This window comes from Rhinolophus hipposideros (assembly GCF_964194185.1).
Source record: "Rhinolophus hipposideros genome assembly, chromosome: 22".
Taxonomy (NCBI): domain Eukaryota; kingdom Metazoa; phylum Chordata; class Mammalia; order Chiroptera; family Rhinolophidae; genus Rhinolophus; species Rhinolophus hipposideros.
In genome coordinates this window covers 12818258-12839269 of record NC_138068.1, presented here as the reverse complement: position 1 = coordinate 12839269, position 21012 = coordinate 12818258, and the positions used below count along the sequence as shown (strand labels likewise).

At 49.6% G+C, this 21012-nt stretch overlaps 1 protein-coding gene across 1 annotated transcript in view; it reads right to left on the bottom strand.

The window, feature by feature from the left end:
• Positions 1-21012, bottom strand: part of RIMS4 (regulating synaptic membrane exocytosis 4) — a 50265-nt gene that overhangs the window by 12369 nt on the left and 16884 nt on the right. Inside the window, exon 2 of the mRNA XM_081033559.1 lies at positions 4800-4938. Within this exon, the coding sequence (XP_080889685.1) occupies positions 4800-4938 (139 nt within the window). The remainder of the gene's footprint in view (positions 1-4799; positions 4939-21012) is intronic.

Below are 21012 nucleotides of genomic sequence, written 5' to 3'. Positions count from 1 at the left end.
TGCTGATGACCCAGACACCTCAGGACAACGAGATGCAGAGGGAAGGGATGGAGGGGCACTGGCAGCCAGCTCTGAGAGCTTTGGGTCCTGATTCTGGGATGAAGACGGAGCGTGCGGGTGTGTGTGTGTGTGTGTGTGTGTGTGTGTGTGTAAAGTGTGTGTGCATCTCTTCCTAGTTCCTACCCCTTATCAAAATTTACAGAGGATCACTTGTGGCCAGGCCCCATGCTGGGCAGGCACTGAACTCAGTGTCTAGACAGACACACATGGGACAATTTCAATAGAGTAGAGAGTGCTATGGTGGGGAGTGGGCAGAATGGGCTGCGGCAGCTACTGACACACCCAGAGGAATCGTGGGTCCTGCGGTTCCACATCTCCTGCCCATGCCCAGGCCAGACATTGCTAATCAACCTCAACACTCCTGCCAAGCCTGGACTGGGCTCCAGAATCCTTCTCAACACAGCACTCAGGGGGCCACTATCAGTTAACTGGAGCTGGCACATGAGATGAAGCTTCTGTGCCAGTTCTAAGCTGAGATCTGGAGGAGGCATGAGTCAGAGGGTGGAGAGGGAAGAGGGTTAGGGAAGGGGGTGCCGGGTAGAGGGAGCAACGTATGAAAGACCTGGAGGTGAAACAGAGGGGAGCATAAGAGTTTCAGGGTGCTGGAGCGGGGAGACATGGCTGGGGCCTCGGAGAGGCGGGCAGAGGTCAGAGAGAATGAGCGCCAAGTGACTACAGTGTTTGGACCAAAAAGGACACTTGCAGGTATCCGGGCAAGAGTGATGAGTGGCCTCACCAAGGGGATGGGGATGGGGAGAAATAAATGAAGTCAAGAGATTACTAGGAGTGAAATGGCAGAGCCTAATTACAGATTGGATTTGGAGTGTGAGAGAGGGGGACACATCTGGGAGAACCCCAGGATTCTGGTTGGGCAGCTGGGAGATGGTGGCACTATGCTCTCAGGCAGGGTAGCAGGCTCTGCTGGTCCCCTGACCCCCATATTCCCTGACCCTCACCACGTCACCCTGACTTCTAACTGCCAGCACTTGCGTTCCCCTGGCCCCTGAGGAACTACTCTGGCTTCCAAAGCCCACTGTGCTACAGGAAGAGCAGGGGCGTCAACCGGTAACTGATGAGAGTCGGAGTATAAATACTTCAGCTCTTGAGGGATGACGCTCAGGTGTATGTTCCACATTGGCTCCCGTCAGGACTAAGCTCCAGCTGCCCACAGTGGCAGCTGGCTTCTCAACGCACACATGACTGGACGCCTCCCCTGCCCTATCTCTCACGTGCTCCTCTGTCATGGTTTTCTGGAATCACCGGCACGCGAATCCATGTCTCAGGTCTGGTTCTGAGGAACCCAAACTAAAGCGGACAGTCTAGGGAGTACCTCAGGGTTCAGGGGGGCCCAGGGTGGTACTCTCTCATGGCCCTTTCTTGGGGGCCTTGAACCCTTGGCCCTTTGTCTGGAGGAGACGGGCCTGCTGGTGGAGGGGAGTTTGGCTGGCTGCCAAACCCACAGCTGTTCCCTACCAACCTTGACTTATAGAACCTCCGTTTTCAATCAGGCAGAAAGGGGCTCAGAGAAAGACCGCCCTTCCCCAGCTTCAGGAGATAAACCAGAATCAATCCAACAGGCTGAGGTCTGCGGAGGGAAAAGATGGAGCGACTTGGGGCTCTTCCAGGAATCTTGATACTAGATGCAGCCATTACATGAGGGAAAGAGTCCAATGTCATGGTTAAGGGCAGACGCCAAACATCTGAACTGGAATCCCAGCATTTGGAGCCACTTACTAGCTGTGGTGTGACCTTGGGCAAGCTAATTAACCTCTCTTGGCTTTTTCTTGTCTGTATAACGGGGATGTGAACAGTCCCAACGCCTGCAGGCTGTTGTGAGAATTAAAGGAGTCCACAGCTGTACAGGCACTGAGCACACAGCCCGTGCTCTAAGTGTTACTCTGCGACATGATTACTGTAAGCCAGGGCTGACCAGCCTCAAGGTGCTCGCGAAGCCCCTGGAGACCTCATGAGCATGCAGATTCTGGAGCGGGACAGCAATGGCAGCAGGTGAAGGGTCCAAGAGAGATATGAAGTTGGTGACTCGGAAGACGGAAAAAGAGGGCCACGCATGAACCCAGGAATGTGGGCAGCTGGAAGCTGGAAAAGGCAAGGAAACAGATTCTCCCCTAGAGGGTCCGCAAAAGAATGCAGCCCTGTGGATATCTGGATTTTAGCCAGTGAGACTCACGTCAGACTTCTGCAGACCTGTAAAACCATTTGCATTGTTCTAAGCCACTCAAGTTGTGGTAGCTTGTTAGAGGAGCGATATAAGTGAATACAGGTCTCAGAGTGTCCTTCAACAGCAAAACAGGACCTGCCTGGAGCTATGCCACCCCCCAGAGACTTTGCTCTGAGAGGGTCCATGTTTTTTCGGATTTTGCTTCAGGACCTAGAGGGAAGGCGTCATTTCTGTTCATCTATTTTATTACTTAGAAACCAAAGGTCTACTCTGTCCCATCTAGTGGGCCTCCAATAAATTTCTTCAGACTCTTCAAAGAGTTCTGAATTAGAGGGATTAAAAAAAAAAAAAAAAACAGATTCTGAGTCAGTGGGTCTGCATTTCTCCCGAGCTCTCAGAGGGGGCCGCTGCTGTTGCTGCTGGCCCCGGGGCCACACCCCAGAGAACGAGGGCTGCAGCCACCGTTAGCTGGCACTGTGGAACCTGGAGCCCAAGGGCCTTCACTGAGAGGACGGCCCAACCCACAGGCACCAAGACCTGGGGGGCACGCAGCCTTTGCAATGTTCTCTTCAGGACTTTGCAGCTCTCATCACACGGCTACGGTAGTTACTTGGTCAGAAGGCAGGGTCCCAGAGGTGCCCAGCCCAATTGTCTGACACACTGTAGGTGCTCGAGGCCATTTGCTGAAATGAAGAGCCACCTGGGAGCAGCCCTGTGCCCACTTACAGGAATACACATGCCCGGTGATCCAGTGCCCAGGGTAGACAGACCCAGAAGTGCCCAGGGCCACAGGCTTGGGGGCCTGCTCAGGCGCTGGCTTCCTATAAGCCTCAGCTGGGCTGGCAGGAGCCCAGGAAGAGGACGGCCACACCCCCTCCTGTTTCAGAGCTTGGCATCTGGGTCCTGAAAATGCCCAAAATACCTCCGGAACAAGGAGGAGGCCGACCACAGCTCAAGGTCCCCACCTGTCCCTTCACCTTCACTTTCTTAGCCAGATGTTGGGCAAGGTGGCAGCATGTGTCTGGACTCAGCCCCTCTCAGGAGGGCAAGACTCTGCCTTCTGCTGGACCACACACGCTCCAACCCACCCAATCCTCCCTCAGTCGGGCTCAAGACACACACCCAAAACCTTTCAACAATCATGACCATCACAGCCAATATGTATCCCGTTTACTCTGTGCTAAGCACTTTACAGACACGAGTGTATTTAGAGGGGCTCACTGTTATCTGTTAGAATGCCATTTGCCTCGAGGAGCAAAATGCCCAACCGACAGTGGCTGTGTCAATGACAGACAACAATCATCACAGGAACAATAAACAGTGCTTGCGGTGTGCCAGTCACTGTTCTAAGTGCTTTCACATACGAGTATGTTAACTCATTCAACCCTCAGAACTTATTAGTGGTCTGTACTATTGTCCTTTCTGTAGATGAAGAAATTGGGCTCAGAAAGGAGAAGTACCTTCCCCAAAGGTCACACAGCTACTAAGAAGCAGAAATTAGGTACAAACCAAGGTGTCTGACTCAAGTCCTGGCTTTGAACTTCTGTCATGTAAGTCGTCTCTCTGGTTCCTTAAAACACATGCTAACAAGTGACAACAAGAGCCACCTCCCAAGCACCATCATCTCATTCCTTCTTCACAAAACCCTCCTAAGCTGCTCTCCTTGGAGGAAGTTGTGTTGCATCTCTGAGCCTTTACCTGCTGTTCTATAAAATGGGAATGTGGATCTGACTTCCTGTGGCTGCTCACTACACCACACTGCCCTCCCGTGACCTGGTCCTCCCACCTGCTTGGAAGTCAACAGATGAGATGTTTGCTGGCCTCCCGAAGCTTTAGCAGGCCAAGGAAGATAACCAAGGCCACCAGAGTCAGTGGCAGAGCCAAGACTGGGACTCAAACCACCTGACCCCCTGAAACTCAGCAAGGACCCACTGCTCCCCAGATGCGTACAGTACCTTCCTCCAAGTTTTGCTGCCTTGCCAAGTTTCTCAGGTTAAAGAAAACATTTGTTCCCTTCCCTCTCCTCCTCTCCCTTCCGCCTAGCCTCCTCCTCTTCTCCCTAAGAGGTGGGCGGGACCGCAGCATCTGCCAAGGCAAGGCCATTCACAGAGGCCGGAGATGCCCAGTTTAGGAGGGGTTGGGGGGTGGGACGGCTTCAGGCGGCAGAAGCCCCCAGCTGCGAGGCAGGGCCTGCAATGGGAGGGAGCAGAAGGTGGAGGCCGAGGACTCTCCAACACTCTTTATAAAAATTAACCCATTTAATCTTCATAGCACCCCTATGAGGTTAGTATTATCCTCATTTTACAGATGAGGAAACTGAGGCACAGAGAAGTGACTTGACCAAGGTCACATAGCTGACGAGCAGTGGAGCAGTCGGTCACCAAAGTCTGGCTGTCTCACTTTTCCTCGGAGGTTCCTGGCTTCATCACCTCCCTTCTGAAGACGGGATGTCCCAGGAGCCCTCTCCAGCGCCCCTCCCAGCCCGAGGCCCTCCCATCCCACCCCAGAGAAGACTGAGGGCCGGGATGGCCAGCAGGAGCCGGCCGGGCCCCTCACTCACTTGCCCTCTGAGCCGTAGCTATTCATGCTGTCCTCGATGGACTCGTGGCTGGCCTGGCGCAGTGTCCGGCTGGGCATCTCCACTGCCAGGCCCGTCTCTGTGCTCCTCTGGATGGCCCCCTTCAGCCTCCGGCTGTCTCCTTCTGGGCAGAGAGGCCAAGAGAGGTGGGGAGGCAGACACGGGATGGGAGGGGACAGAGAGGCGAGACATTTGGTTAGTATTTCCAGGGGAGGTGGCTGACCAGTTTTGGCCTCCACCTGACTCCATCAAGCTCCTCCCACCACAGGTCTCCCCAGCACCCACCCTCCTCCGGACAGCCTGTCCTTCTCACCCCCCTGCCCACAAACAGCATCATATGTGTTCTCTTAACTGACGGGTTCATGTACGTGTACCGTTTCTCCCCCCTTAAATCACCTGAGACCTCCTCCAAATCACGTCTCCTCCTCATCATCAGCTACTATTTATTGAGCACCTACTATGTGTCACATATTCTCTTCAAGTGCTTTGCATGGATTTGGACCTGGGTTTCTCAACCCCAGCACAACTGGCCGTTGGATGGGCTATTGCTTTGTTGGCAGGGGCGTCCTGTACATTGTAGAAGGTCTGACGGTATCCTGGCCTCTACCCAGTAAATGCTAATAGCACCTTCCTGTCCAGTAATGGCAATCAAAAACATCTCCAGACATTGCCAAACATCCCCTGGGGGCAAAGTCATCCCTTATTTGAGGTCTGCCGATTTAGGCCATTGGCTATGAACCCAGACGGTCTAGGTTCAAATCCTGAATCCCTTTCTCACTGGCTGTGACACTTTGGTCAAATTATTCAGTCTCTCTGTGCCTCTGTTTCCCCAACTGTAAAATGGGAGAACAAGGTTTTTATGAGGACAATGGCCCTCTGCCCTTTCTATTCCCTCCCCTTGAACAACCCTTCCCCCACAGCAGCTCTACTCTGTGATCACGTCATCCTATCCAAGGCCCTCCTGGACCTGGGGGGAAAGAACCACCCAAATCCCTTCATCTTTCTTGGTAAGAGACAGGAGAGCTGGATCTGCACGCCACATATCAGGGAACAGAGCGAGGCCAGGACACCTCCAGCTGGCCTCCCAACTCTAGGCTGGTGTCCCCTTCCCCCTGACTCTAAGACACACACACACACACACACACACACACACACACAGATGCTGTGTGTGTTTCTCACAGCGTGTGCCCACATGTGTGTCTCCCACGTGTCTGTATTATTCAGACACAGGCGCCCGCATACTCGAAAAACCACACAGTAATGTCCACACACATATAGGGGAATACGTGCAAGGACACGGAGTGTGTGTCTATAGAGCTGAGCGTCCGTGTGTGTGTGTTTCCACGCGTCTCCACAGGCCTGTCGTGCTGTGTTTCGGAGGCCAGTCACACGCAGAGATAAGTATCCATAGATGAAGGACATGCCAACCCACTCAAGACAGCACAGGGAGACATGGACACTGCACTCCTGGGGGTGTGGCACCCTGCGTGTTTCTGAACATGTGGGGGAACGCATGTGTCCTTATGGCTGTGTTCCCTTCCCTCTACCATTTGTTCTTTCCCTAATTTCTATCTGCAGTCTCTGTTTCCTTGTGTGTAGCAGGTACAGAGGCACAGAGAAACATTCTGAAACACACACATGCTCACTCAGAAACAGACTCACAGACATAGAGACGTCCGTCTACTCACCCGTACACACAAGCACAGTCCTATGTCAGGGAACACACAACCCCTCCGCACCGGGCTACACACCCATGACCAGCACCCTGCAGGCAGGCTGCAGACACGTGCCTGGGATGATGACCTCCCCACCGAGCACGGTTCTGGAGCCCAACACCAGCTCGTCCCCATGCAGCAGGATCTGACATTTCTCCAGGAAGAGGGAGGACCAAAACATGACAACTCAGTCGCCGCTGAGACTGACGAGGCCTGGAGAGGTGGGCTTCACATCTGTGTGGCATCTACAGCCCCACAGCGTTCCACATCCAGTCCCCTATTTGGACCCCAGAACAGGTGTGGGGCTTTGCCTGGCTTTGCAATCAGACAGCCCAGGCAGAGTCCTGGGCAAGCAGACCTTGAGCAAGTTGGGCAGCAGCTGTGGAGAAGGTTAAATGGCAGCACACTGACCACAGTACCTGGCATACAGTAGGTGCCAAACAAGAGTAGCCACAGCCACTGCGGAGAAAGACCTCCCAGGACCTCCCAAATGGGCCCACGCCAACTGTCTTTCATCTTCCCTCGGACCTAACACCTTCTCCACCTCAGGAGTCCTCAGTCTGGGAACTCAGGTTGTACCCAACCACACCAACAAGGTCCCCATCTAACCTCAGCCATCGAACCTTCCCGTTGGCCATCTCCCGCTCATCTAGTCACAGCCCCAAAGTGACTTTCCCAACCCCTGCCCCACACCCCATCCACCCCAACAGATGACCTTGCTCCTATTTGACTGAGAAGGTGCGTCTGTCTTGCTCTTTTTCACTTCCCAGTTTCACCATCCTCCAACCTGCCCCTCGACCCTCCCGTCCCCTCCTCTCTGAGAGGAAGGGGTGACCCTTCTCCTTGCCAAAGCTCATCTGCCATCTGTTCTCCCCATCCCACCTCTTCCCATCCTCACTTGGAATGCCTCCCACCACTGGTCCTCTCTGGACGTTGAATCTGCCACCTCTGCGTCTTCTGGCTCTTTCCATTCCTCCTGCAAGCTTGCTCAAGGCTTCACTTCTTCCACCACCCCCTTCAACCAGCACACTTCGGAGAACAGCCTCTCCCACCATGTCACCAACCACGCACGCTCATCTCAGTGTGGCTTCCACTCCACCACTCCGTTCACATGCTTTCTAAACCCGTCTCCCAGGACAGCTCACGACCACACACAAGGGCTAGCTCAGTCCCCAACCCCTGAAGGGTGGTGCCTTCTTCATTCACTTAAGAAACATCTACTGAGTGCCCTCCTGTTCAGTGGGGTGCCCTCATGAAGATGCTAAACCCACTTCTAAATCTGGTCTCCACTGCTAAGAGGCTTCACCACCCATGGTTATCATAACGCTCCACTGGAGAGGCTGGGAGTTGAAGTCCTGTCAACTTTGGGGACCCACAGTGGCTGGCCACTGTGATATACAATGAAATGGAGTTTGAATGACTAATTTGGGGGCTACCCAGTCACACTTGCTGCACCCCAGACTCAAACTGTGCAGCTTGAATTTTCTCCCACAGGGTCCTAAGTCCCTCTTCTGCGAACTTTTGCAGAGAACTTTGTGTGTGTTGTATGCAGTTGTAGATGGCTTACCACCACTGCTATGTAGTATTCCACTGTACGAATATACCACAATCTATTTTTCCATTGTACTCTGGATGGGCATTTGATTTTTTCCCCGGTTTGGAGCTATTAAAAATAATGCTGCTATAACCACTTTAGTGCATGGCCTGGTGAGTATTTGTACCCATGTCTCTCCAAAATATACCTAGGGGTGCAATTGCTGGGCCATAGGGTAAGCATTTGTTCAGCTTTAGCAGACGCTGCCAAATGATTTTCTTAAGTGATCGTACCGATTTACACTCCAACCAGCACATGGGGGGAGGGGCGGATTTTATTTCTCTTTTGTATGCTTCTACGTCTCTTGAAGTTTTACAGTTAAATGTATTCATTCTATAATACAAATGAAGGTAAAATACAAATTCATTAAAAAGTCACACCTTCAGTCATACTACGATCCCATTTAAAACCCAAGTGGGGAGTACAATGGCTCCCCACTGCCCGCCAAATTAGGTTCAATCTTTGCACCCAAGCATTCAACACTCTCCATTACCTGATTCCCTCCCCATCTGCTCCCGGCTTCCCTCAATCTCCACACCCCAGCCCATCCCGGCGCCTCATCGTTCATAAACATATCTAAAATTAGGATATGAATGACAACCTATGGCAAGTCAGCGTTAAATTCTGACACGTTTTATCTCCCTGGGTGGTACATAACGTAAAGCGGTGCCTTGCCGCACAAAGCGCTTTGACGCTACTAGTAAGTTTGGTCCCCACCGCCAGATGCCGAGGGAACTGTCCTTGGTGCTGACCAGGAGCGGAGGCCTGGGCTTGCCTGGGGCGGAGATGGCAGCTCGCAGGGAGCGGAGATCTCAAAACCACACAACCCCATCCCGTGCTGGTTTTTCAACCACTATTCCTTTCCACTAGCTTTCTGATGACTCAAAGTCCTCCATTCCACGTAGACAGGGACTCCCACTTACTGAGCTCAACCAGAGCCTATGACAGCTGGTCAACTTATATTACTTCATTTAAGCCTCACAACCATCATTGTCTCCATGTTCAGAAGAGAACACTGACTCAGAGAGGCCCATGAAACTGCCCGAGATGGTAAAACCGCTAAATGGGAGCAAGAGTTTGGTTCCCATTTTTGCAAATCAGAGTACAACTTGCCTTTTAGGCTGCTTTATACTGGGGAAGGGGGGAGGGAAAATCAGGAAGATGCAAAGATGAAACGGGTGGCAGCAAGGGAGGCAAAGAGCCCATGATAAGGATTTAAGAACACTAGACAGAGAATCTGAAGATTCTGAGAGGATCAACTGGGTACTGTATATGAATATACTTTCTAACTCTAAAGGGTTCTGCCCCTGGAATGGAATGTATTCTCACTTATCCAATGAAATAGACATTTATGGAGCTCCTCTCTCATGCCATGCTTTTCTTGGCCTTGAGGATTCTAATAAGATATCGTCCTTGTCTTTAAGGAGCTTATAGTTAGTGGGGGTGGGAGTGGGAGATGAAACCGATAAGTAATAATCATTCAATCAACACATTCTTACTACGTGCCTCTTCAGGATTTGTGCTGGAGACTCAGGACACAGATGAGTTAAATCCAGACCTTGCTGAAACTCCCAGTCTACTGGGGTGCAGGCAAGCAAAGGGGCCATTATAACACAAGGTGTTGTAATTACAACACAGTATACTTCAAGGACAGAGGTATATACAGAGTATTGTGAGAGCTGAGAAGAGTAATTAATACAGCACTGGAAGCGGAGGGAGGGTCTGGATTGTAAGTAGAATTATTTCAATACTGAATTAAAGTTGATTGCAAGTAAACTCATAGTAAGAGTTTACTATACATGCAAGTACTACCTTCTGGAAGTTTCCAACCAAGAGCTACATTGACAAGTACAAAACATCTAGGGAGAAGGCAAAAATGTGGAACCAAAATGTCAACTGAGGACCAAGAATACTGAATGCAGAGTAAATGCATTTAGCGGAGGAGAGGAAGGTCTTACACTGAGCAGGGATGGTCAGAGGAAAGTCATTCACTCTATTCTGGCCAGCGTGGGTAGACTTTCTGGAGAAGGGGCATCTCAGCTATCATTGGAAGGAAGACAATTTACAATCCCCACAAGTGGGTGCCTTTCCCCAGAAAGCCATTCTCACTAGCACTGGAGAAAAACTGAGCAAGCTCTGGAAGAAGTTGGGTTGTGGGCAAATGTAGCGTCTATGGGCCCATCTGGCACTAGCAAGCTTCACAATCCACACAGCACTCAAGGATCTGCCCCAAATCTATACCGCAAGCCTGATTCCACGCACACACCAGGTGTTCCATCCACACTGGGTTACTCATCATTCACCAAACACAGCCCCCGTACTTCCGTCTTCTTAAAAGCATAGGCTCTAGAGCCGGAATAACTGGGCTTGGGACTTAAAGTGTCCCTCTGCCACTTTCTGAATAAACTAAAGCAAGTGACTGAACCTCTCTGAGCTTCAATTCCCTCATAAAATAGAAATACTATTAGTAACCTCCTCACATATTATTGCAAGGGTTAAATGTATCTGTCAGCTCTCACTAGGTTAGGCTGCAGTAACAAGCGACCCCCAAATCTCAGTGGCTTTTAAAACAAAAGTTTAATTCTTGCTCATATTAAATGTCCCTTGTGAGTTAGCTGTGACCCTATCCCATGAATTATCCTGGGATGCAGGATGAAGCAACCAGCCCTATCTGGGACATGCCGTTCTCATAACGGGGAAAATAGGAATGATGGAACCAGGAAAGAACTCTTCCAGCCACTGCATTTTTCTCGAGATATATATAATTTTTTTAATGTACAAAAGGAAAGATAAGAAATATGTCCCCTAATAATGTAAAAAGGCCAAGTGTAGGGAAGATGGGGTGAGTTCTCTCTCCCACACATACAGTGGAAAGAGAAGTCATCAAGTTGACAAACGATTTGCTATAACAAGGCAGGATGTTAGCCCATTATAGCACAGGTCCACAGTAATTGTGAAATAAATCCTCTCCTGCCCCTTGTAGGGCTGAACTCAATGACATAACATATGTCCAATGACTATCACAATCAGACAAAGGCACTCAGTAAATTATAGCTGCTGTTATCAACATGTAGTGTTATCTATCTACTGTGAGATACATAGCAGTGTCCCCAATTCCCAGAAACTCTCCGAAAACTGAGGCTCTGAGCACTGAAGCAGGTTGCTCATGGTTCCACAGCAAGTAAGTGGTGGGGAAGCAGAATGCAAAACAAAGCCATCCCATCCACACAGAAGAGTCACACATAAATGTTCACAGCCGCATTATTCCTAAGAGTCAAAAAGTGGAAACCATCCAAATGTTCACCCACTGATGAACAAACAGAATGTAGTATATCCATATACTGGGATATTATTCAGCCATAACAAGGAACGAAGTCCGGATAAATGCTACAGCACAGATAAACCTTGAAAATAGGCAATCTGAAAGAAACCAGTTATGAAACACCACATATTCTATGACTATTTATATGAAATATCCAGAATAGGCAAAACCACAGAGACAGAAAGCATACTAGTGGTTGCCAGGGGTTAGGGTGGTGGTGGGGGGGCTGACAGTGACTGCTACTGGATATAGGATTTCTTTTTAGGGCGATGAAAATGTTCTACAATTGATTGTGGTGATGACTACATAATGAATACACTAGAATCCAATGAATTATAAACTTAAAATACGTGAGCTATACGGTATGTCGTTATACCTCAATAAAGCACATACGAGTATATATTCTCCATCTCATCACCCAGGCCCTACTCTTGACCCCTAATCTACACTGACTCCCAGAGGGCCAAGGAGCCAGTGGTGTGGGGCGGGTCAGCACTGGCCTCTGCCAAGGGCAGCAGAGGGTGCAGCTGAGCAAGAGGCCAGCGCATAAGCCTGTTCCAGCAAAGGCCAGACGAGGCCTGGCTATGCAGTTTGGATCCCAAGCATGCCATCTTCAAAGCACATACGTACACTCGTACCCCCACCGAGGCACACCTGTGACAAGAGGCAGTGAGCACCTGGGGCAGAGGAGGTAGGACCCCTTACTCCCAGTGCCTTCTGTCTGTGCCTCAGGCTCTCCACTGCCACCTTCCCCGGTCCACACATGGTCAGCTTCCTTCAGGGCCTACCGGACCCAGAAGAGCTGGCCAGGATCAGGTGAGGCCAGTTGGAACCAGCTAGAACCACCCAGCACTAGCACTCACCAGGGTAAACCCACCTTAGATCAACTGTTCTCAGTAGCAGAGGCTGCTGGTAAAGCAGGCCTCAGGCAGCACATCCCCTCTTGCTCCCTCTCAGCTCATCCAAATCCCATGACTGCAGTCCCTTTTGTGGAAAGCTAACCCTCAGTGCCCACTGAGGCTCTCTGGGCAAGAACCTCCCTGCACACCTGCTTAATGCCGGCTGGGTTCTCAGACACCTTGGACAGAAGGCCAACCCTTCATTTGCAAACAGTTGAAACAAAGACCTCCCTGGATGTGGCCTTAGCAATGCTGCAGAGCATCTGGGCCACGCCTTGGCGAAGGAGCCTCAGTTTCTTTCCACTCCCTCTAATGTGGGCAGGGACATGTCTGTTTTGAAACACTTTGCACTTGCAAAGATGCCTGGCACTCAGCAAGCGCTCCATACCCAAGTGGGAAACCAACGTCTGCCATGCTTCCAAATTCCAGCCCTAAGCCTTTCAAACGTTAATATGCAAATGAATCACCCAGGGAGCTTGTTCAAATACAGATTTGGATTCAGCAGGTGCTGGGTGGGCCTGAGAGTCTGCATTTCTAACAACTTCCGAGGTTAGGCCAATACTGCTAATCTGTGGCCCACACTTGGAGTAGCAAGACTTCCGGCCCGTTTCACTCACGCTCTTTTCTCTGATTTCGTTGCCTTTCTTGATGGTGCAAGGAGCCTCTTGAGAAGCTGGAGAAAGCTGTTCTCTCTTTCTTTAAAAAACTATCTGCCAGCGCATACACACAATATGTTGCATACAATTTTGAGGCTTACAGTCCATGGGTTAAAAACCTTTCTTCTGAACCGTTCTTGCGGAAAAGAGGATGCAGCAGAGGACAGAAAGGGAAAAAAGTCTCATGAGAGTTAGGACTCCTGGGTCTGGCCCCTGCTTCACTAGGGACTTCCTGTGTGACATCAGACAAGTTTCTGCCCCTCTCTGAGCTTCAGTTTCCCCCATCAGGAGGGGGCTGGACTAGATTATGATGATACATAGGTTTTCTTATTTTTGACACTCTGGTAACTATTGCTGAAAATATCCATGTTAAGAATTCTTAGACTGTCTAGACTTGGCAGAAAAGGGTGCCTTGATTGATTGGTGATACCTGTCATGGTCCCAGGAAAGGGCGGGGTGGGGGGGTGGGGGGGGTGGGGATCTTAATTGATTGGTGATGTCTGCCAAGGTCCCTGTGACATTCCATAGCTCATTTAGAGTCATCCCAAACTGGGGAAACAGAAGTCTGCGCTTGTCCTCAAGGGGGCAGGAAGGGATAATTCTTTAAGCTGCTGGCTTCTCACACCTGTCACCCTGCAGCCCCTTTGAGACCAGGTAGCAGAATCCCTGCTCCATGGCAGAGAACGACAGCATGTCCTCATGCTCCCATCCTTGGCTATTTTTAACTTCAAGGACAAAGGCTCAGGCAGAAGCTGAAATATAGAAGGGCTGCCGCAGGCCACCCAGCCTCCTGAGGGAGGGGAAGCCACCACCTTCCCATCGGTCCCAAGTTGTTCCATCGTTGGCCAAATGAGAGTCAAGGCAAGCTGCCAAGCCAGGGCCAAGAGCAGGTTCCTCAGGAGGTGTGCCATGCGAATCCTTCCCTGGGACTGCCCCACCAGGTGGGCCGGTGCCCCTCCTTGGTACAACCACAGATACTCTGCCAGCCCCTATCCCATTACACCCGTATCTGTTCATTCCTGCATCCAGCCCACACATACGAGCTGGGCCTTGTGTGCTGAGGACACAGCATCCAGCAAGACAGACGGGGGTCCTTGTCCACTGGGCCCATCCAATCTGGGGCGGAAGAAAGACTGCATGCAGGATGGCAGCACAATTCCGTAGTTACGACTGCAGTCAGGGCTTGCAGAGAACTGCACTGTGGTCATGCCCACGCCTGTGAGCTCCTTGAGAACAAGGATGTTCTCCCTTACCTCTCTATCCCGAAAACCTCAGACCCGACCTGGCTCACAGAAGGGTTCAGAGTATATTTGCTGATTGCAAATGCTGCTGAGGAGACATGTTCTGGAGTGTCGGGATCCTACAGGAGCCTATCTCAGACTAACTGAGAGCTATCCATTCATTCATTCACTCACTGATTCACGCACTCACCACGCCTTTTCTCAAGCACCGTTCGAGACATATTCTACGCACTGGAGCTAAAGCTGAAAAAACACTAAGAGACACAAAGTGCCCTCCTAAATCTCCAACCTAGGAGAGGCAAGTACACATTAAACCACACAAATATGTGACTATAGAGAGGGTGCTAGAAGGTGAGTGGAGGGATGGATGTTTCACTTTTAGACAGAGGCTCGAGAGGCCTCACTATGATACGTGGATAAGACCAGAAGGAAGTGAAAGAACAAGCCAGGTGGACATCTGTGGGGAAAGCGCTCCCAACACAGAGATGACAGACAGACCCCGAAGCAGACATACGCCTGTGTGTTCCACGAACAACAAAGGAAGCCAGAATGGCTGGAGTAGAATGAGCAAAGGGGAGTGATACAGACAGACTTTGAGATGATGTGGTGGGCGAGGAAGGACAGCTTAGGGAGACAGACACACGTTGCGTTACGCCTGGCGTACAGTCAAAGGAAACAGTGGTGACCAAGAGGAAGACGATGGTGACGATACGAGCAGCCAGCACTGACCCTGTGCCCGGCGCTATGCTACACAACGAGCGTGGATTCGTTCATTTAATCCCCACGACCACCCATGAAATAGGTCCTATATTATCCCCATCTCACAGACGAGCAGGCTGAAGTCCAACCAGGCTCACGCAGCTTGGAGGCGGCAGGGCTGGGACAGGGACGCTGGCCGCCTGGAGCCAGCGTTCGCCCTCTTCCTGAACACACCAGCCCTGACGCGCATGCACTGCAAGTACCAGTTTCTTTCCCTCTCACGGTCCATGAACCATGTGGACTCCTTTGACCAGCTTCGGAAAGCTGTTCTTCTCCATTTAAAAAATTCTGGGTTTCTCCAGAATGAAAAACAGACGCGCACGATGACACAACTTATACATCATTTCAAGACCTTCAAGGTTATGAACTTGGGCTCTGAAAAGAAGCGCTTTATAAACATTTGCAGCAAAAGCAAGAATTGTCAGAGTTGTCTAAAGAGGCAGGGGCCACGGGCTCCTATCAGATCAGCTCAAACAATTTCTACAATTTGTCAAGAGCCTCCTGGGAGAGAGGTGCTTGTAGATTCTTTGTATCTCATTTAAACCTCATTCAAACCCTGTGCGGGGACTGCTATTATGCCGCTTTTACAAATGAGGAAACTGGAGCACAGAGAGATAATGTGATTTGCCCAACATCACACAGCTGGTATTTGGCAGAGCTGGCGTCGACCTCAGTCTGATCCTAGACCTCCGCCTCTATTCCAGACAGCTTCCTCTGAATTCTAACATAATTGCACCCCTTTATCTTCCCAGAGAGGGGAAGAAACTTGTTCAAGGTCTCACACCTTAGCACATACAGAGCTGGGTCTAGAGCTCTGCTGCCCAAGACGGTAGCCACTAGCCACATGTGACCACTGAAATTCAGGAACATTTTTAAAAATTAAGAATTTAGTTGCTCAGTTGCACTGACCACACGGGCTTGTTCTGAACTGTGCAGATACATTTCCACCATCACAGAAATTTCTATCGGGCAGCACTGCTCGAGAGCTTGGCTCTTGACTCTCAACCCAAGGTTTCTGCATTGTCAGAAGCTACTAGTGATCACATTTGCCTGACCAATGAAGTGGATGGAAAGGGAGACAGGAACAGGGCAGCTGAGGTTGTGTAAGAGAACAAGCAAGCTCAGAGAAAGGCTGGGAACAGGGAAGCTTAAGCTGACATCTTGTACAGGATAAAAGACATGAGAGCCACTGGCTTAGGACCCACCTCCCCAGCGACAAACATGCCGGTATGTCTGATCACAGTTCTTCTCAGTTCTTCTAGCTACAGTTCTGATTTCTTTGTTGATGTCTGTGGTTTCATTACCAGAGGACAGGGCCTTTCATCCAGTGGAGACGTCAAGCTGAATGGCAGTGCCCTGGGAGAGAGAACTCAGTGGCCAAAACTCCAGCTCACTCCGCTGAGACAGCAAGGAGACTGAGAGCGGGGCATTCCGTAGCCAGCCTTGGACCCAACAAATCCAGTGGGGCCTGGACTCAGGGAAGCCACACTGTGGGCACCGGGCAGTGACTCAGGGTGGATGAGACTGCAGACGGGACAAGGGTTGGCCGCAGCTGCAGCTGCCAGAGCAGATTTGAAGACCCAGACCACACCCAGGAGAGCCACCTGAGCAGCTGGGTCACACGGTGCTCTGAGGACTCATTTACACCTGCGAGATGCTCAAAGACCTCCTAACCGGGTTTCTCTAGTGGAATGTTGTACAGGGAGAGAAGAAAGGACCACAGAGCTGCCTGGCACAGAGGAAACCATGCAGGCTAAGGCTGGGGCAGTCCTTCACCCTGTGCATGATGGTCCTTCCTTCTCTCCCTTTCTTTCTTCCTTCCTTCACATATGGACAGCTGCAAAAGCCCGCTGAAAAGAAGCGTATGAGATGGAAGACACAGACGAATTCCTTCCCATCTCTAAGCAGCTGCGTGGGCTTTAGAAACCCGCTAACCCTCAGAGCTTCATCTGCCTATCGGTAAAAGGTGAGTGATTTTGCTACCTACCCCAGCAGCTCTGAAAGGCTCAACAGATGCTAATAATACTGATAATGACGACGGCCATTTATAAGAACTTTTTCGTGCTGGACCTTATCACTACATTAGGGCTGGTCATACATTAAGCACTCAATAAAAGCCTCTTGAACGTTGAATTCACCATGTAAATGTTTTATGTCATAATAATAATAATAATAATAATAATAATAATAATAATGAAGTGAGTGCCTTACTACAGTACTGAGCCCGTATCACGCACGTTACTCAATCCTTCCAGTGACCTGAGAGGTAAATACTATTATCTCCATTTAGGAGATGAGGACACTGAAACACAGAGAGGCCAAGTCATTTATTTCAGGTCACAGCTAATAAGGTAGGACAAGAAAAGGGGAGTGGTTTAAATGCGGGTCTGTTTGATTTTAAAATCTAGGTCGTTTTTGCCTTCAAATTAAATAAGCATTTTGTAGACAACAAAGGACTGTACAAATTTGATTTGCAGTGTCATCACGGAGTTAGGAATACTGGTGAAGGTGACCTTGGGCACAAGGGAAGAAGGACTTTCTGCAGTTGAGCTGTGTGTCAAGGGAAGGAACCGCCTGGAAAGGTTGTGAGTTCCCTTCATTGTCATCCAAGAGAGACTGGACTGGGGACGAAGGCACAGTCCCCAGATGGGAAGCTGGACAGACATCACATGAATCACCAATGTACGAGGTTGGGCAACTAAGTTAGCGAACTCATCCTAGAAGAAGTACCACATACCTCATTTCTGAATATCACTACGGTCACCTTCGAAGTACTCCCCTTGGGAAGCTATGCACCAATGCCAGCACCTAGTCCACCCTTCAAAGCAATTTTGGAACTCTTTTTCTGGAATGGCCATCAGAGCTGTTGTCGTATTACCCTTGATGTCCTGAATGTCATCAAAATGTCTTCCTTTCGATATTTCCTTTATCTTCAGGTAAAGAAAGAAGTCATTGGGGGCCAGATCAAGTGAGTAGGGAGGGTGTTTCAATACAGTTATTTGTTTACTGGCTAAAAACTCCCTCACAGACAGTGCCGTGTGAGCTGGTGCCCTGTCGTGATGCAAGAGCCATGAATTGTTGGCGAAAAGTTCAGGTCGTCTACCTTTTTCACGCAGCCTTTTCAGCACTTCCAAATAGTAAACTTGGTTAACTGTTTGTTCAGTTGGTACAAATTCATAATGAATAATCCCTTTCACATAAAAAGAGGTTATCAACATCGTTGCAACAAGTTCACAAACTTAATTGTCACACCTCAGATGTGGTCAAACATCAGAATCACTTGGGGAGCTTGAGAAGCAATAGATTTCAAGGTCCATCCAAGATTTTTGAGTCGTCTGGGTTGGAGCTCAGGATTCTGGTTTCCGATGGGAAGGCATGTGCAGAACAGGTTGAGAATCAGTGGGCTACTGAAATGCTGAGCGTCCTCCTCATCCAAGATTGTTGGATTCTAGAAGCCATGGAAGCTACCAAAGGAACCCAGGACATGCCCTCAAGAAGCATGCAATGGCTTAGTAGTAATGAAACCTTGCTCTTTGTCAAGGATTACACACATGGCCCCACAGACTCCTTCGCTTAGGCCACTTCCTCCCCAGGTTCCCTGTCTCCTCCTTCCCTTTCTCAGCTCCAGCATCCCCTCCTCCAGGAAGCCTTTCTGGACTCCCAGAGTTAGGGACCCCTCTTTGGGCTTCCACGATGACAAGATTTTCATTTGCAGGTGTCCGTTTCTACATATACCCCCACTACCACCGGCCACGATGGAGCTGGTGGCTCACTCAAGCCTGTGTACCCAGTACCCAGGCCCAGCATAAGTGCTCACTAAGCATTTAGAGCCGGACTTGCTCTGCTCCATGAAGGATGAGCAGAGGAGGCAGTGAGGAAAGCAACTGCGGCAGGAAGGAAGTAATCCAGGTCACCAGGTTGGGAGGAAACAGAACCTACAAATTCTCCCTGCCACTGTTCAGAAGCAGCCTGGCCTATTTATAGCTCCCAAGCCTTCTGCTTCTTGCATTTAAATGCTGGGCCAGGCGTGGAATAAAAATCCTGGGTCGGTCTGTTCATTTTCAATTTTATGTCTTTCTTTTTTCTTTTCTTTTCTTTATTTGTTTTGTTGAGTGTGTGTGTGTGTGTGTGTGTGTGTGTGTGTGTGTGTGTGTGTGTGTTTACAAGAATAGGAACAGAAAGCAGGGAAGAAAATGAAAATGAACCATGGCTATCAGGCTGAGCTACCTTGTGTCATCCCTGGGTCTGACTCGGCAAGCCTGTGGTTTACAGACAAATCATACGCAACTCTAGACCTGATCCTAGAAATCAGTGTCCCTGTAGAGAGGAGCCTGTGAAGGTCTTTTTAAGGTGATTTTTAAATAGTGCCTTCAATTTACAAAACAGTATCACAGCATGATCCTGCTTTGGTTGAAACATGCATTCCTGCACACACACACACACACACACACACACACGCACACGCACACGCACACCCCCATAACACAACAGGAAAAAAAATTGCTGAAAAAAAATGGTTAAATATTCTGCTTTTGGATTATAGAATTGGAGTCACTTTTACTTTCTTTTTGTATGCATTCTCTGCATTTTCCCGAAATTTCCACCAGGCATAGACTGGGGATGTTAGATGCAGGAAACCGGCTCTGTCATTTGCTAGTGTGTGACCTTGGGCAGTTCCTCAATTTCCTCATCTGTACAATGGGAATAGCAGAAGGACCTCCATCGGAGGTTTGCTCTGAGGACTACACAAGGTCACATGCATGACATCTAAGCATGGCATCTGGAACATGTATGTGCAAGAAATGCCAGCTAGTGCAAACATACAAGTGTTTGCAACTTGTGAAAGCACGACATTGTTTTAAAAAATTAAAAAGATAAATGGTGATTCTCCCACTCCTGGTGTAGACCACAGCTTGGGAGAACTCAGAGGCCCGACTGAGTTCCACATCCAACCTGGCTGCAAAAGCACCAACTGACCCTTTCTTCTCCTCTCAACCTCACTTTCCTGGCTTTTAAAAGGCCCACCCCTCTCGGCAGGGATCCAAGAGGCCTGAAGATGATGACAGAGCTCTGGGCTTCAAGAAGGGCCACGAGGGCCTCTCCTTACCCACCCACCCCTCCTTCCCCAGGTCAAGCCTGCTAAACAGCTTTTCCTCTTCAAGACCATACTCAGCACTCCTCGCTCAATGGGGTCACCCAGTTATCTGCTCTGCTTGTCTTCCCTCCTCGGCTGAGGGGGAACCAGTCCTCTCCCACACCATACTTTTGCTACCCAGCACATTAGAACAAGGGTCAGTAAATATGTGGATTGCATCAAGAATGCTTTGAATATTGAATGTCAACTATAATTAAAATATATATGTATATATATATACATACATATATAGTTGCTGAGTGTAAAATACAGCATAGGGAATATAGTCAATGATATTGTAATAGCTATGGATGGTGTCAGATGGGAAGTAGACTTGTTGGGGTGATCACTTTGTGAGGGGAGTAAATGTCTAATCATGATGTTGTTTTGAAACTAATAAAAATAAATAAAAACTCACAGATGAGACAAAACACCTTATGAATGGAATAAAATAATAAAACAAAAAGAACATTTTAAAAAATTACAAAGAGTGCAGGGCAGTGACCAGGCTAACAGACTCAAGCACCGGCAGACCAGTGTTTGACCTTACTACTGAACGGTCCTGGGCCAAAGACAAGCCTATCCTCTCCGAGCCTCAGTTTCCTCATCTGTACAATGGGTACGGCAATGGTACTCCCCTCAGGTTCTGATGTTTCAATAGGATAAGGCAGGTAAAGTGCTCAGAATACCTGGCATGTATGAAACACAAAAGAAACATCAGCTATCATCATGAGGATGATTACTAAAAGTGTACAATGACTTAACGGTTATCTCGGGATCCCAGAGTGTCAACACCTTCCCTTCCAGTCTCACCCGTGGCTCTTCTCTGATTTAGGTCCATGGGACCCTGTGAACCATGGGACAGGTTGCTACCT